Source organism: Sorex araneus, chromosome 4, assembly GCF_027595985.1.
Source record: "Sorex araneus isolate mSorAra2 chromosome 4, mSorAra2.pri, whole genome shotgun sequence".
In the NCBI taxonomy this organism is placed as follows: domain Eukaryota; kingdom Metazoa; phylum Chordata; class Mammalia; order Eulipotyphla; family Soricidae; genus Sorex; species Sorex araneus.
The window spans coordinates 36,963,412-36,979,293 of record NC_073305.1 but is presented as its reverse complement, the minus strand read 5'-3'; the positions used below and the strand labels follow the sequence as shown (position 1 = coordinate 36,979,293).

Sequence of the window (15,882 nt, the reverse complement as noted above, 5' to 3'; positions counted from 1 at the left end):
CAAGTGGCAGAAAGGGTCTCTGTTTCACTAGGAGCTGTTCTTTCTGCTCCTCTTTTCTTTTTCCTGTAAGTACCAGGCACCCTGAGATGGGGTCCAGAGAGATAGCACCGTAGGGAGGGACTTGCCTTGCATGTGGCCAACCTGGGTTCAAGGTCTGCTACGCCCCACCAGGAGCCAGGAGTATTCCCTGAGTGCAGAGCTAGGAGTAAGCCCTGAGCACCACTGGGTGTGACCCCCAGAACAAAACCGAAGAATACTTGCAAACAGGGGACAGAGAGATGGCAGACCAGAGCTCTTGCCTTGCACATAGCCAACCCGGGCTTGATCCCCAGCATCCCATGTGGTCCCCTGAAGCCCTGCCAGGAGCCGTTCCTGAGTGCAGACCCAGCAGTAAGTCCCGAGCATCACCGTGGCCCCCCAAAGCAAAAACAAGAGGAAGAAAACAGCAGGGCCCCTGAGCCCAAGTGGAGTGAGGCTCTGTCCTCGGCCCCTGAGATACGGCACTGTCCCCTGAGGCTGGTCAGCGGCTTCCCGGACCTCGCTTCCCGGCCGGCGGGTGCTGGGCTCAGCCTGCTTCCTCTCTGGGAGCGCGTCTCCCAGGGTGCACCCCAGGGCCGTCGCCTCCCTGAAAGCATGCACGGGCTCCCGCCTGGGGCTTCTGCTTCATGTTTCTAACCAACCCAGCACTGTTTGGCAGCCACCAGAGCCCCGGGGGACACACAGCAACCCTGGAGGGGAGGAGGGTGGAGGGGCGGGGCCTGGACTGGGCCATGGGGCGGATGAGGCCAGGGAGGGAAGTAGGGGGAGGAAGGGAAGGCACAGGACACCCCAGGTCAGCTGGTGAGTCCCTAGAGTGGCCACTCTGGGGCTGTGAGGTGCTGGATCTGCAGTGTGGCCCATGCTAAGGGCTCTGAGATGCCAGTTTTGCAGCAAAAATTATGCTGAGGACTCTGGGGGCTGTGGGGAGGGGACACTGTGTGCCCCAGGAGGGAAACATGTCTCTGCATCATTCAGCTTCCACAGTCGCTGCCTGGGGAGCCGCTGTTGACCCTGCTGACCTGACCGGCACTCGCTGTCCAGTGGGGGCTGTGTGCCCTGGAGCCCTGCCATTCACAGCACGGGGCTCGGACGCTTGTCGTGGCACCTGTGGGTTCTTACAGGCTGACTCCCTGCTCCCCCCAAAGTATCGAGTCAGCAGAGCCTCACCCTGGGTGCCCGTGCACCCCTCCCCCGCTGCCCTCAGGCTGCTGTTTCCAGTGTCCGACTTTGAGAGCAGATTTCTGGTCCTTTCCGGGCTCACATGACCAGTTGGAGCCTTAGGGCTCTGTGAGTTCTCTGTGCGTCTCTTTCTGACTTGATGGATGCAGAATGTGCATGCTGTACCAGTCAGCATTTTCGAGTACACATCTCTTGGGAGTGTTTTTTTTTTCTCTTTGGTATATTCAGAAGGTCCTATCACCACCTTCCCTAATTTCAGAACATTCCATCAGCGTCCCCCCCCCCCGCCCAAAAGAAAGCCTTTTCCCAGGTAGCCAGTACTCTTCATACCTCACGCACAGATTTCATATTTTGAATTTTCGACTTTTACTCAGCTTAGCTTTTCTTTAACGCGGTAAACAAAATTACATATGAGCAAGGTTGATTATCTTGATTGCTGGTGGGAGTGCCGTTAGCTTACATTTCCACTGTCATGTAAATATCTCTAGAACTTTTTCATCTTGCAAAACCCAAGCCCAGGAGCCATTGTTGGCTTATATTTTTATATTCTTCAAACATCTGAACCCCTACGAGGCCCCTTGGAAGGGCAAGGAGGGGCATAGGCTAGGTTAGAGGGGGCTAGGCATGCAACCCTTGCTCCCAAGTAAAATGCAATTTGTAAAGGGGACATGTGGGGACCTTGTAAGGACCTCTGGTCTTTCTGCTCATGGCTCAGTGCCCCGCACTTGCAGTGTGGTCCTGGGAAATTGCCTAGAAGAAAGTAAATATGGACGTGTAGAAATATTTTTCCTCTGTATTTTTGTTAAAGTTTTCAGAAAAGGTTCCTGGCAGGACTAAATCAAAGAAACCAGCTGAACTTCAGATTCGCAGACAGAGGGAAAGCATTCTGCCTTCCCGAGTGCATGGAACCTGTTCACAGAGTCCTCCCGGGTTCTCGAACGGATTCAAATGGGCAGTCAGACCGTCTGTGTGCGCGTACTTGCTCTCGTGTACTAGCACAAACCCCAGGGCATAGCCAAGCTGCTGCTCGGGGACAGTTTTCCCGTCCTCAGGCTGGGGCGACAGGCTTTCCCTCCCCGCCACGCAGGCAGCCCCCGCTTGCCGTCTTAATCAGGAGGCTGTGAGTGGGTGTTCCGGGATAATGGCACCACAGGATTGGGGATGTTCAGCGGAGCTGCGGCCTGGAGAGCTGGCCTCTGCTGCTGCCCACACGAAGGGCCAGCTCAGTCGTCAGCCTGCAGCCGGCCCTGCGAACAGGTGTGCGCTGGCCAGAGCGTGCTTGACTCATCCCTCTGGGGTTGGCGGCCGGCTGGGCTCAGCGGGGGACCTGAGCACGCTCGGGGGCAGCCTCAGACTGAAGGCTGAGCTGAAGCCAAAGAGAGTATGTGTGCGCACACACTCACGCGCACACACGCACCCATGCACACACTACCTCACACACAGCCACATGCACATTCTCACGTGCACATACGTGAGCACACATATACACACTTGCAGTCTCACGTATACACACTTCCACATATGTTCACACTTTATGCACATATAAGCACTCACATGTACACTTGCACACTCACGTACACATACCCTCACGCCTGCACTTATACATACATGCACACACTCAGACATGCACACCAGCACATTCACATACACGCACATACATGTACACATGCATTCACTCATATACACACTTGTACATCCTCACGTGCGTGCTCTTATGCTCTCACATACACACGGGAATGACTGGCGGTGGTAAAAGATCAACCTCGGGGCCAGGTGACATGAAGAGACCCAGAGTTGTTTCTCTGTCTGGAAACAACAAAACCCAGCCCAGCCAGTCCTGCCATTTCCCAGCAACCCTTGCGGGCAGGAGTCTGGAGGGCAGTGCCCTCGACCTTGTCCCTGTCCTCACCATGGGTTCAGCTCACCTGTCCGTATCTAGCCCGGCCCGGGCCTTGGGTCGGAGGTGGCCAGTCCACCGCGGCTGTGGTGCCTCTGCCCAGCTGCGAGGATGCTGTGTCCACAGAGCAGGTCTCTCGGTCTCAACTCCCTGCCCACTTCACTCTGTGCAGCCTTTGGAGGGAGCCTCCTCAGGGCCTGTCTGAAGGCCTCCCCAGGAAATGCAGCCTGACGTGGTTTGGTTTCTTGAGTGTCCAACCCCGGAAGCACCCGATGGACCGCAGAGGGCCAGATAGGCGTGCTCAATGGTTAACAGTCCTTCTGGTGGCCATCCGCAACCTCTGAAGGTGTGAACTGCTCCCTCGCTGGTTCTCACACCGCCCTGTGGGTGGCAGAAGCCGTAATACATCCTCCCTTGGCAGGTGATGCCATATTGGTGGGGAGCCCCAGTGGCCATGGGGTGGCTGTGCAGACCTTCTTAGCAGCAGGACTCAGAGCAGAGGCCTGCATCCAGGCGGGCAGCGCTCAGGGCTAGCCTGCACTGACCTGCTCCCCCCCTCCCCCCCGCCGTTCTCTCTGACTGTTGTCACGAATGATCGCAACTTCACACCATGTCCGTTATATCATCATATAGTTCTGGAGCTTGGAAAGCCAGAACATTCTGGGCTGAAGCCAGGCGCTCGGCAGAGCTGCATTACTTTCTGGAGATACGGGGCGGGGGAGAAGCTGTATTCTAGACTTCTGTTGCGTGTAGAAGTGTGTGAATTCCTGGCTCATGGCCCCCTTCCACCCTTTAGGCCAGCCTTAGCTGCTGGAGTGTTTCTCATCTGCATTCTCCTGCTTCTCTTTTCTACTTCTGAGGACCTTATGATGATGTGGGGTGCTCCCAGCTATTCCCCATCTCAGGATCCATCACTGAACCACATCGGGCCATACAATTTTTTTTTAAATCTATTTTTTAATGAATCACTATGGGATAGTTACAGGCTTGCTAACTTTCATGTTTACATTTCAGGCGTACAATGATCGAGTACCCATCCTGGCCATACAAATTAGCATGCATGGTTTCCGGGGGCTAGGATGTGTCTAGTCTTTGGGGAGCCATTATTCTACCAACACTATCCCTCTGCTTACGCTCTTTGTGCCTCGGTCTCCACAGCTGTTAAATGGAAACTCCCCCGCTCCTGGGACTGGTAGGAGAGCTGGTTCATGAATACAGGAAAAGCACTGCCTGGTACCTGTTAGGAGCTCCACCAGTACTGGCTGTGGGCATCATCTCTCTTGTACTTCTGGAGTCACGGGGGAGTCCTCATAACATCATATGGGGTGGTGAGAATGAGTTCACTGGGGGGGGAGGGCGGGGAAGGTTGGCATGGAGCCAGGTGTGTATGCAGCCAGGGTGAGATGCTCCCAGATCCTGCCCTGGGGCACTGATGGGACAAACAGGTCTGCTCCTGGAAGCGCTCAAACAGGCAGAGATGGGCAGATGCCATGCCAGGTGCTGGCCTCTCGCTGGGTAGAAAAGTAGTCCCGAAGCCTGATCCCCCCGTGCCCAGAGAAGCTGGAGGATCTGCCCTGAACCAGGTGCTGACTTCGCATTGCACCGTCTGATGCCTGACTTTCCCCAGGGGAGCTGGGGGTGGGGAGAACGTCTCACGGGAGAGTCCTCAAGAGGCCTCCCCCTCCCCCCAGGACTTGGCCCCCCAGTCAGGCCTGTCTCTAGTGCGCGTGTTGCTGGGTCCAACCGTGGAGAGGGCAGCGGTGCGGCAGGGAGGAAAGGGCCATCCGCTGACCGGCAGCTACATGCGCGGGGCCGGAGCGGGCGGCAGCAGGAGCTAGGGTCCCCCCTGGGACTGACTCTCAGCCTCCCGTCGAGGCTGGGAGGGCCTCTGTGAGGGCAGTGGGGTGTCCCTGCTTGGGCATTTTCCCAGGAGGTCTTGCCAAGGTGGAGAGGCCGTTGGGAGCCCGTTGGAGCTGCAGCCAGTGGGACTTAGCCCCCCTTCTGAGTGATGCGGCTGTGTGGACACAAACCGTGGTTCTCCGGGGAGTCAGGGGGCCGGGGGCCCAGTGTCCTGGGGTGCAGAGGCTGCTGAGGCTGCAGAAATCAAGGAGCCAGGGCAGTCACTGAGAGGCTGTCCTGCTGGGGGTGCTGCTCCACTGCGGGGATATTCCGCTGGGCAGAATTCCCAGTCGGGGGTGGCCCTCCTGCCGCCTGCTGGGGGTGCTGCACTGGGGGCTTTGAGGGCAGGGGAGGAGGGTCGTTAGAGCGGAGGGCAGAGTGAAGCGCCCTCACCCCAGCACTGTCCTCACAAGGTCTGGACACTGCTCGAGGCTCGCCCTGGGCCATGGGTCCGCTGGAGGCACGCAGAGGCCTGCCCCAGCGCCCTGGCCCGGCCTGCCCATGACACGGGCTGTGGCCCGAGGAGCCGCGATGAGCCCACGTCTCCCCACAGGGGGGCCGGGGCGCCAGCTGTGGCTTCGCCTCCGGGATTGGCCCTGCAGCGTCCACGTCCGGCCCCTGTCAGGGTGCGGGGCCTGGAGGGGCAGGTGCGGGCCTGGCCGGCCCCTGTGCTTGTTCTCCTTGACGCGGCCACGCTCTTCAGCATGCTCATCATGTGCACCATCCTGACCAACTGTGTGTTCATGGCCCAGCACGACCCGCCGCCCTGGACCAAATACGTCGAGTGAGTCCCTGCCGGCCTCACAGAGAGCCCTGCCGCCTGCCGCCTCCCTTCCACACTCACGCCCCACGCCCCCCACCCCAAGCCCCGGAGCCCCAAGAGAGGGACCATTTCCAGGCCTGGTCAGGAGCCAGCCTTAGTCTTTGACCTTTGACCCAGCCCCTGCCCCCACTGTGAGCCCTGCCAGCTGGTTGCTCGAGATGTACCTTTCAGGGGAGAGGGAGCTCCCAGAGTGGGGGTGCTCTCCGCCCACCCCTCGGGAGGGTGGCGGGCATCGGAGAAGGCTCTGAAGGGACAGTGGTGTGATCGCTTACTGACACCGCGTGCATCTCAGCTGCTGTTGAGATCCGCAGCTTGGGGTCCCTCGGCCCTCCCCGAGGTGGGCCTGCAGGGACAGGGCAGGGCCGTCCCTTCTTTAGTTCCTCTCTGCTCTCCCCACCTCCCCACCTGCCTCCTGCAGCCCGTGGGTGGGCGTCAGGCCCTGCTGCTCAGCCCTCGCTCCGTCGTGGCTCCTGAGCCACCCTCCCGAGAGGTGCCCAGCTGCGTGCGGCTCCTGCTTTCAGAGGACCGAGATGGGCCGCTGGCACAGTGGCTGCTACCAGGGCGGCTTGCTGGGCGGCTGTCCGTGTTCACACAGGGCGCTGGGAGTGCTTTCACAGCCAGGGCCTGCGTCCCCAGCTGCTGACCCTGGGGACGCAGCACAGGGTGACTTCTCCCGTAGCCGCCCTGGGGCAGCATCTGGGCACCGAGAGCCACCCCCAGCCAGGATCCTGGGCTCGAACACTCACCTCTCTAAGGACAGCCGGACCCGCCTGCCCGCTCCCCTCGTCAGTCACTGCAGGGTGAAGTGTCGTGACTCTTGAGCGTCCTTCCCTTCTGCAGGGCCGCCCGGTGCCTGGACTGGGGAGCCAGAGGAAGGGTCTGCCTGCAGGGCGGGGGCAGGGGGGCAGTGGGGAATTCCCCTGGGCAGTGGGGAGTTGGCGAGCCAGAGAGAGTCAGTGAGTTGCAAAACTCACTTTGCAACATGGCGAGTTTTATCCCAGCCCCCAGATGCGGTTGCCCTGAGCCCCACCAGAAGTGACCCCCGAACGAAATATCGTGGGGGATGGCCCCTAAGCAAAACACTGCAGAATAATACCTGGGGACAGAGCCCAGTCCCGACCCCGGCACTGGGAGCCCTTGAGGGAGGAAGGCCCGCCTCCCCGAGGAGCCTTCCCCCACCGGCCCCTCTGCCTCCCCAGGTACACTTTCACTGCCATTTACACCTTCGAGTCGCTGGTCAAGATCCTCGCTCGCGGTTTCTGCCTGCATGCGTTCACCTTCCTGCGGGACCCGTGGAACTGGCTGGACTTCAGCGTCATTGTCATGGCGTAAGTATCGCCGGCGCTGCCCGGCCGTGACAGTGCCACCACGTACGAACCCTGAGCACTTCTCTCTCACGGGCTCTGCGGAGTACAGCCTCCCGTAACTGATGGGACGGGGGGCTCTGGCGGGCGTGCTGGGCCGGGCTGCTCCATCGTCTGGGGCTCTGCTTCGGCCCCGGGCTCCAGAAACCTCGTTGGGGTTGTGCTTCGGTGGCTGGAGAGACAGAGATAGCGCTGTGGGCGGGGGCACTGGCCCGGCACACAACCCACCCGGGGTTTCATCTCAGGCACCACATACGGCCCTCCTGAGCACTGCCAGTGATCCTTGAGCACTGAGCCAAGAGTAAGCCCTGAGCACTGCCGAAACCCACTCACCCCCCTAAACAGGTGATTGGTTTAATCCCCCCTGCCTTGCGCACCCAGTACTTGGGCCTGGACTCTCTGGGTCACTGGGAACAGTTACCGGGATTCCAAAGCCATTCAGCGTGAACCTGCAAGTGCCACAGCTTCCCTTGGAGCTTAGCCAGCCCTGGCGGTTCCCACCCAGACACTTCCTGTCTCACGCTTTACACAAAGGCACCTGCTCACTGACACGCCCCAGGCTGGATGGGGCCCTGGGGGTTTCTATCCCCATTTCACAGATGAGCAGGTGGTTCTTCTGCATGGTCGAGCCTGTTCTCGGCCCCTGCTGAGCAGGCAGAGGCATGTTGCGGGGGGGGGGGGGGGGCGCGCGGCAAGGGCAGGTCTCAGGCAGTGGACGCTCTGTTCTTGGGTGACGACGCATCACCAGGGCATGTTCCCGAAAGCCTGGTGGGCATGGAGGGCTTGGCATCGCTTGTAGGCCAGGAGCAGGGGCCAGCATGGCAGGGCCTGTCCCCCTACTCCCCAAAGCTGGAAGGACAGTGCTGGGCTGGGGGGAGTCAGAGTCCAGCCTAGCGCCTGCTGTCCAGGATTTTCAGGTTTCCTGAATCTGGGCAGAGCCTCAGTCTGTCCCCTGGGAGAGAGCAGGAAGAGGGGTGCTTTCAGGAGAGGGTGGACCTGGTGGTCGGAAACTTCATCGAGGGGCCGGGGGAGAGTCCACAGGGTGGAGCACTGTGCTCTCCCAGGTGTGAGCCCCTGTGTGGGGTCCCTGGAACCACACGGCTCCCGGGAGCTGCGGGAGAGCCCAGGGGAACCCCAGGCGTGGCCCTGCTGGCTCTCGTCACCTCCAGGGCCCAGGAGTGACCCCTGAGTCCCCCTGCGGGTGGCTCCCAATAGAAACAAAACAGTGGCCAGGGAGATGACTCAGAGAGCAGTGCAGGTGGCACAGACCCTGGTGCCACGTGGTCCCCTTGGCGCTCCGAGGGCCACAGTGGCCCCCCCACCCAGCATTTCCCGGTGGCTTTGGCTGAGCTTAACTGTCAGGCCCAGCACTGGTAGCCGAGCAGTGCAGGGAGTGGCCACCAGGCTTCCAGCTGGGGAGGGGGAGACATCGAGTGGACTCAGGCCCAGCAATTTATAGGTGATGGAAACTGAGGCTTAAGGGGCAACCACCCTGACCCCTCTCCCACCGTCCCCCTTCCCAACCAGAGGAGATACAGGCCTGGGCAGAGCTGAGGGCATGAGAGAAAGAGGAGCAGGGGGTGAGCAAGCAGAGCTCTGGGGGACAGAAAGGAGCCAGAGGGGGCCCAGGCCGGGAGCCACGGGCTCTGACTTAGCTTCTCTGAAGACCAGCCCGGCTCCGGACAGACAGGAGGCTAAGGAGGCAGACAGCATCGAGGAGGTCAGCTCGGGAGATCCCGGGAGAGGAGGGGTGGACGTAGCGGGATAGGGGTGCCCAGGGAGAAGGTGACCTGGTCGCTCCTGGGTAGACTGGGCAGGGCTGGTGACCACGAGGCCCGAGGTCTGAGGAGCTGGAGCTGCGAGGTGAGCGGGGTCACCCTCTGTGGAGAGGGAGGCCGGGGAGACGCACATCAGAGGTGCCGCGTGGAATGGGCTTCATGTGCCAGCACCCCAGGATGCGAGACCGAGCGCGCAACCAGATATTCCCGTCTGGAGCTCAGGAACGAGGTCCGAGGTGGGGATGTAAATTTAGAAGCTGCCAGGATGCAGATGGCATTTAAGCCCGAAGACCGGATGAGATCATGCAGGAATGAGAGTGGCCAGGGAAAGGATGGCGCCAGGGGGGTGGGGGGGCCCACTCGGTCAGGGAGAGGAGGCCAGAGCACTGGAGGGGAGCTGGGAGAGAGCGGGGGTGGGGGTGTCCTCAAAGCCACCGAAGATGCTAATTCAATGTGGGAGAGACCACGAGGGAGCCAGAGAGTGAGCACCACACATGGACCCACTTCTAGAGTCAGAGTGGCCTGTGTAGAGCTCAGGGATCACCTGGACGGGAGGGGCCAGTGCAGGGGTGCGGGGTCAGGGACCTCCTCAGGGCGCAGGAGAGAGAGAGGAGCTTGTGCGAGGATGGACATTGGCTATGCGAGGTCAGCAGTAAGGCGCAACAGAGAGGCTGGGGAGCGAGCTCAGAGGGCTGGAACTCATGCCTTGCATGCGCGAGACCCCAAGCTCCATCCCTGTCGCCACATGTGTCCTCCCAGCACAGCTGGGTATCACCCCAGTGACCCCTGGGTACCTCCTCACTGGCTCCTGTAGCCCCTGACGTCACCGGGCTGAGTATTGCTGGCACTAGCCCCCATCTCTCCAAGCACCATGGTAAAGTCACCTACCACCCCCCAAATTTTTTTTTTTATTTAAAAGTTGAGGGATTGGAGCAATAGCATAGCAGGTAGAGCTGCCTTGCATGCTGTTGGCCTGGGTTCTATCCCTGGCACCCTATATGGTCCCTTGAGCCCCGCCAGGAGTGACTGATCCCTGAGTGCAGAACCAGGAGTATTGCCCTGAGCAGTTCTGGATGTGGTTCCCCCCCTTTTTTTTTAATTACAAAAAAAAACAAACAAGGTCATGGCTACCTGGAAAACGGGATCAAGGAGGATGTTGGATAAGGAGAAGTGCATGGTGGGCTTATAGGAACCCTTGGTGGAGAGGGGAGTCCATACCAGGAGGAGAGAGGGGGGCGAAAGGAGTGAGACCCCCGGTCTGACCGGAGGGGTGGAATCCAGGCCCCTGCGCTGGTCAGAGCCAGGAAGGCAGAGTTGCAGATGGCCGGGGTGGAGTTCCGCTCAGATTGGTGGAGTCGGTGAGGAGAGAGGCAGGAATGTCTCACCCAATCACCCCTGAGGAGCTTGAGGCTCTCAGCGGACAGCCCTGGGAGGGAGGCAGGTCTGAGGCTGGGGAGAAAGGGCCACTCCCCATGAGGGCCAAGCGATCACACTCACCTGGACATGGGGTCACAGGGCCCAGGCGGCCAGGTGCCCTTCTCAAGGCGGCAATGATCCCTGGGTCCCGAGGGCCCCTGCAGCCGTGGGAGGGGCTTTGCGTGTGTGTCTGCCCGGGACCGACCCACTTTCCCGTCCAGAGGTCAGAGCAGGGCCGTGTCATGGCCTCTGTTCAGCTGTCCATGCTCCCAGGCTAAGGCCTGGCCCCGATAGCTTGTGTGTCTTCAAGAAACAGCCCAGTGCTCTGGGGGCCGTGCTGTGTCCTCAGATCCTGGCAGATCTGCGTGAGACCCCCCACCTCATCCCTACTCCCATGGGATCCCCCGACACACCAGCTGGGGCTCCCCTCTGTGCCACACCTGGGGGGGGGGGGACAAAACAGGCAGAAACGGGGTTGACAGGCCACCAGACCATTTCCCCTCCTGAGCTTCTCAGAAGTGACACACCCCATTCGCCTAGTAACTCCGGGGCCCCTCGAGAGGGCCCGTGGGTGCCGGGGCCAGATTGGCCGGCAGCTGTGACTGACAGTGACTCCGCCTAATGAAAACTGTGCACGAGTGCCAGGGTTAATGCAGCCCAGAGCGTTCTGCTGTCGCCAGGGAGGTTTGGTAACTCAAGGAGCTCCTGGGATCGTCCCAGAGTCTCCAGGGGCAGAAAAGTCCCATCTCCTGAAACGCCCGGGCCCTGTCCTTCATTCTCTAGGCGGGGAGACTCAGAGCTCTGACCACTGACCCCCGTTAAAGGAGGGGACTAGAGCCAAGTCTCCCGGTGGGCAGCCGCGGGGGGCCACCCCCAAGTGTGCTGTCTTCCAGCAGCCTCTCTGCTGCCCCCTGGCCCTGCACCCCGGCCCACGTGGGGGTTGCCGGGCGATCAGGGGAGGGATGCCGGAAACCTGCCAGGCCGCCCCTCCAACCAGCGCTTCCTCCGGCCCCCTCCCAGCTGGGCATTACCTGCTACTTAGCGCAGCCTCCCACCTTCTGGGGTTGTTATGGAAACCAAACCTGCAGGGAAGGGAGGGAGGGCAGTGAGGAGAGGGTGGCAGGCAAGGCACAGCGAGTGGCGCTGGCGGTCCCCTCTGCCTGGCAGCCCTTCCTTCCTCTGGGGAGAAGGGAGTGGGGGGGGGGGTCTGTCCTCCCTCGGTCTCCGAAAGGGCTCCCCATGGCGTGAGGGGGAGGACTCTCACCCCGGGCCCGGAGATCTGCCATGCCGGGCCAGTGGTGCCCTACGGCCGCCCACTGCTTATCCGTACTTGTCTGTCCCCAGCAAACGGGTAAGGAGGTGGGTAGGGCCAGCCTGGGGGTCACCGCTGAGGCTGGCTCTTTGCCAGACACAGGAGCTACCCACCCCCGCCCCCACCCCCCCTCCACCCTCCCGGCTTTGCCACCCTCCATGCCCCAGTGAAGAGGCATCCAGGCTCCAGCTCTGCACTGTGGCAGCCCCCGGGTCCCCAACACGGTTCCAGACATGCCAGCCCCACGCCCCTACATTCCAGGCTTCCCCCCCACCCCACCGAGATTCATTCTCCCACGCGTGTCCTCACAATGCCGACGTGCAGCCTCCAGCCGCACTCGTGTTCAGCCGTGCTGCCCCAGCCCACCGCCTGCCCTGAGCTCTCTCCTGGTCGTGGCCTCTGCACCCAGCACCCGCTGCCGAGCGGGGAGGGCCCTGGAGGCCCAGGGTGCATGAGTCCGGCTGCCCTGTCCACCCACACCATCCACCCAGTCTCATCAAGCTGATGTCACTGGGCAGCCCATCTGAGTTCCCCGTCTCCTTCGGGAGGCGTCAGGGGCTCGGATAAACGTCAGGCGCCCGGGGACAAGGCCTTGGGTGAAACATCACGAGTCAACTTACCACTGTCCACTGGTGCTGGTCACACAGCACCCCCCGGCCCCCCTCCACCTCCCAGACATGGCCTCACATGGCCCGTCCTTACGCTCTGTTCAGCCGGTCCCCGCTCCTTCCTCTCAAGCCTGTGACACTGTCCACATTCTAGGTGGGACCCCCCAGGGCCACTCAAACCACTGAGGGCCAGTCAGACCCACGTAGGTTGCACCGGAGGAGGTGGTTGACCACTGCCAAGTCCTTACTCCTTCTGCGGGGACACAGGCCATTCTCGGGGTCACGTCTCAGGAGGCCTTGGGTAGGGGCTAGCATTGCCCTGCGTCGCACTGTCGGCCGCTGGGAGTGGTGACGGCCGGCCGTGTGTGCTGTGTTCTTGGGCTCCCTCTCTCCCCAAAGCAGCATCTCTTGGGCACGACTGGCACCTTCACCTTAAGAGCTGAGGGACTCCTGCCGTGTCATTTGTGGATGGCAGGAACACCTGGGCTGTCCTCGGGGCCTGGGTGGCTCAGCCTGGACCTGGGGAGGCGTGGAGCAAAAATGAGGCACAGAGCCCCCTCCCCGTGGCACCTGGCCCAGGGAGTACCCCGACCTGAGTGCTCCTCACCTCGCCCCGTCTCCTCCCCTCAGACACCCACCCCCACCGGGTGTCTCATCACCTTCCCCTAGTGGTCTGGATTTGCCGGGGCCTGAGCGTCCATACCGCCCCCAGGCTGAGGTCCCGCATCCGGAGGGTTGAGATCAGAAGGAAGAAGCAGGGAGAAGGCCCTGGGCCGGCCCGTCCAGCCTGCGGGAGGCGGCGGCGCGGGAGCGGTGTGGTGCGGGGGGCGGGCGCAGGTGCTGCTTTGTAATCTGCGGTAACTGTGGTTTGATTCTGCAGGTATGTATCAGAAAATATAAAGCTAGGCAATTTGTCGGCTCTTCGAACTTTCAGAGTCCTGAGAGCTCTAAAAACTATTTCAGTTATCCCAGGTAAGATGCCCAGGAGGGCCCGGCTGATCTCAGCTACAAGTGACTCTCTCTCTGTGTGTCCCCCCCACCCCCACCCCCCTCTGACCGTTGTGTCCCCTCCTCGGCGTGTCGTCACTGTGTCGTGTGTGCATTTCCCTTGTTACAGATACACCACTGAGTTTGTGGACCTGGGCAATGTCTCAGCCTTACGCACCTTCCGAGTCCTCCGGGCCCTGAAAACAATATCAGTCATTTCAGGTGAAAACCAGGTTAAACGCCAAGGCTGCAGGGACACGCTCCGGCCTCTCCCGCCACCGCCGCCGCCGCCGCTGCCCCCGCCGGGGAGGCCGAAGCAACCCCTCGGGCCTGTCCCCAGAATGCGCTTCCCAGAGCTCGGGCGTGGGGGCTGCCAACGCTGGACACTGCTCTCCCCTCCCCCCGCAGACAGCAGGGGGGCACAGTGCACCCCTGGCCGGTCCTGGAGGCGCCCCAAATTCTCCCCAACCGAAGGGTTCCGTTGCCACCTGCTAGTTACACAGCTCGCAGCTCTGTGACTCACTTCCGCCGGAAGTGTTTGCTCCGAGGACAAGGAGACCCGAAGGAGGGGCTTGAGGGAGATCACAGTCATGGCCAGCAGGGATTTAAAAAAAAAAAAATCCCAGGGCGATGCCTTCGCTGGCCGAGTGCCATCCTGGCACAGCCGGAGCCCCAGCCCACCGGGTGAAAGGAAGCGACTCTGTGGACAGGCGTCCGCGGGCCTTGGCGTCTAACAGCCCTCGCTGCATGGTGCGGTAGAGGTTTAGCAAGCGTGCATGGTAGACTGGAGAAATTCTCCCCGACAGATGTTGGCAACTGTCCCTGGCAAAGCTGGGGAGCCCGGGGAGCCCCTCTAGGAGGGCAGCACACACCCGCTCCCAGGGCTCGGTGGCTTCAGAGCCACGAGGGCAGGGCCCAGGGTCCTTCCACAGCCGTCTGGGACGGCCGCCTCACGCAGGGCTGGAGGAGACGCATCTCTAGGGATTGGGATAGCCAGTGTGCCCGGGGCCTGGGCGGGCAGGAGAAGGGGGTGAGCCAGGCGGTCACATCTCCGTCACACCCAGAAGTGGTGGGTGCTGATTTTTTTGCTGATTTTTTTTTTTTTTTAGCTCCCTGGTGGGCTGGAGAGAGTCCAAGGGTGAAGACACTAGCCTTGTGTCCAGCTGGGTGACCCTGGGTGGATCCCTGGTACCATGTGCTTCTCTAAGCACCACCAAGAGTGGTGCACCACCCTGAGCACAGAGAAGGGAGTAACCCCTGAGCACTGCCCAGCCACCCTCCTTCCCCCCCAAAACTAAATCTCCTTGGAGTTTAGATTCCCTGGCAAGGTTGATTGTCTGACTAGACAGATTCCCCAGGGGCCAGAACGTCTCTCTCTCTCTCTCTCTCTCTCTCTCTCTCTCTCTCTCTCTGTCTCCCCCGGCATCTGAACCCACCAGAGGGATGTGCCCCAGGGCTGCTCCCGGAAAAAAAAAAGGTGGCCCCAGCTCCTGCAAGTAGTAAGTGGGACTGTCTGCTCCCAGTCCCCCCATGGAGCTGCCCCACAGGGACACTGCTCAGATGCCTGGGGGTCTGCCCTCTGGGGTCAAAGGACAACCTCCGGACCCAGAAGCATAATACAGACTCCAAATAAGAAACTCCATGTTTTGGGGCTGGAGCCATAGCACAGCGGGTAGGGTATTTGCCTTGCACGCAGCCGACCCGGGTTTGATTACAGCATCCCATGTGCCATGTGGTCCCCTGAGCACCGCCAGGAGAAATTCCTGAGTGCAGAGCCAGGAGTAACACCTGTGCATCACTGGGTGTGCCCAAAAAGCAAAAAAAAAAAAAAAAAAAAAAAAAAGGAACTCCATGTTTCTTTCTGCCTGTCACTTTCCTTGTGCAAAAGGTATATATTTCTCTGTTCTGGGCGGGGAAAGGAGCCCGCCAGGCCGGCCCCAGCCCCTGTGGACAAGCTGTCGGCAGCCCAACAGCCCGGAAGTAGAGGTCCAAAAACTGCTATGGTCTACATCTTGGACGTCTTTCTGGAGGAGGTGTCCCCCATGCTGGATCTGAATGGCCTTGGCTCTCTCTGGGTGGCGGATAGCTTTCCCCATGGAATGAAGTCGGAATGGTCAGCTTCCACGGGCTCTTGGACCAGCCTGGCAGAACCCTTCTCCTGGCCTGCGTCTTTCAGAAAGGCCCCGTTTCTTTTTCCCCGACTCGTTCTCCCCAGAAGAGACTGTCCCTCATCAAGGGAATGCTTGACTGGGCCTTGAGCTGGACACTCCAAGCAGACATGAGCCTGACAAGGGAGGTTGAGTCCAGACCCTACTCCTTTAGCTGCAGGCCACTGCCCGCCCCCTCACCTGTTCCCTCCAGCCCTGGCCCCTCGCTGCAATGGGCAGAACCCAAGTGTGCCCACTGAGTCGGCTTAGGACCCCCAGGAAGGCGGAATCCTGGCCCTCAAAGGGCTAGTGAGCGGCACCAGCACCCTCCCCCACCCCCTCCGCCTGTCCTCTGCCGGGTCCCCTGTGCCAGGCAGTTGCCAACACCTGCCAGGACGATTTCCACAGAGATTGCTGCGTGCCCCTGAGCCCT

The 15,882-nt window shown here is 60.9% G+C and overlaps 1 protein-coding gene across 6 annotated transcripts in view; it reads left to right on the top strand.

Moving 5' to 3' along the window:
* SCN5A (sodium voltage-gated channel alpha subunit 5) overlaps positions 1 to 15,882 on the top strand; it is a 103,433-nt gene that overhangs the window by 20,230 nt on the left and 67,321 nt on the right. For 3 of the 6 annotated variants that reach the window (XM_055136166.1, XM_004614569.3, XM_004614564.3), the window contains exons 4-6: positions 5,709 to 5,798; positions 7,037 to 7,165; positions 13,433 to 13,524. In XM_055136166.1, coding sequence (XP_054992141.1) covers positions 5,709 to 5,798; positions 7,037 to 7,165; positions 13,433 to 13,524 — 311 coding nt within the window. Of the gene's footprint in view, positions 1 to 5,708; positions 5,799 to 7,036; positions 7,166 to 13,195; positions 13,288 to 13,432; positions 13,525 to 15,882 lie in introns of all 6 variants that reach the window. The other 3 variants (XM_004614568.2, XM_055136165.1, XM_004614565.2) reach the window with 1 other exon arrangement.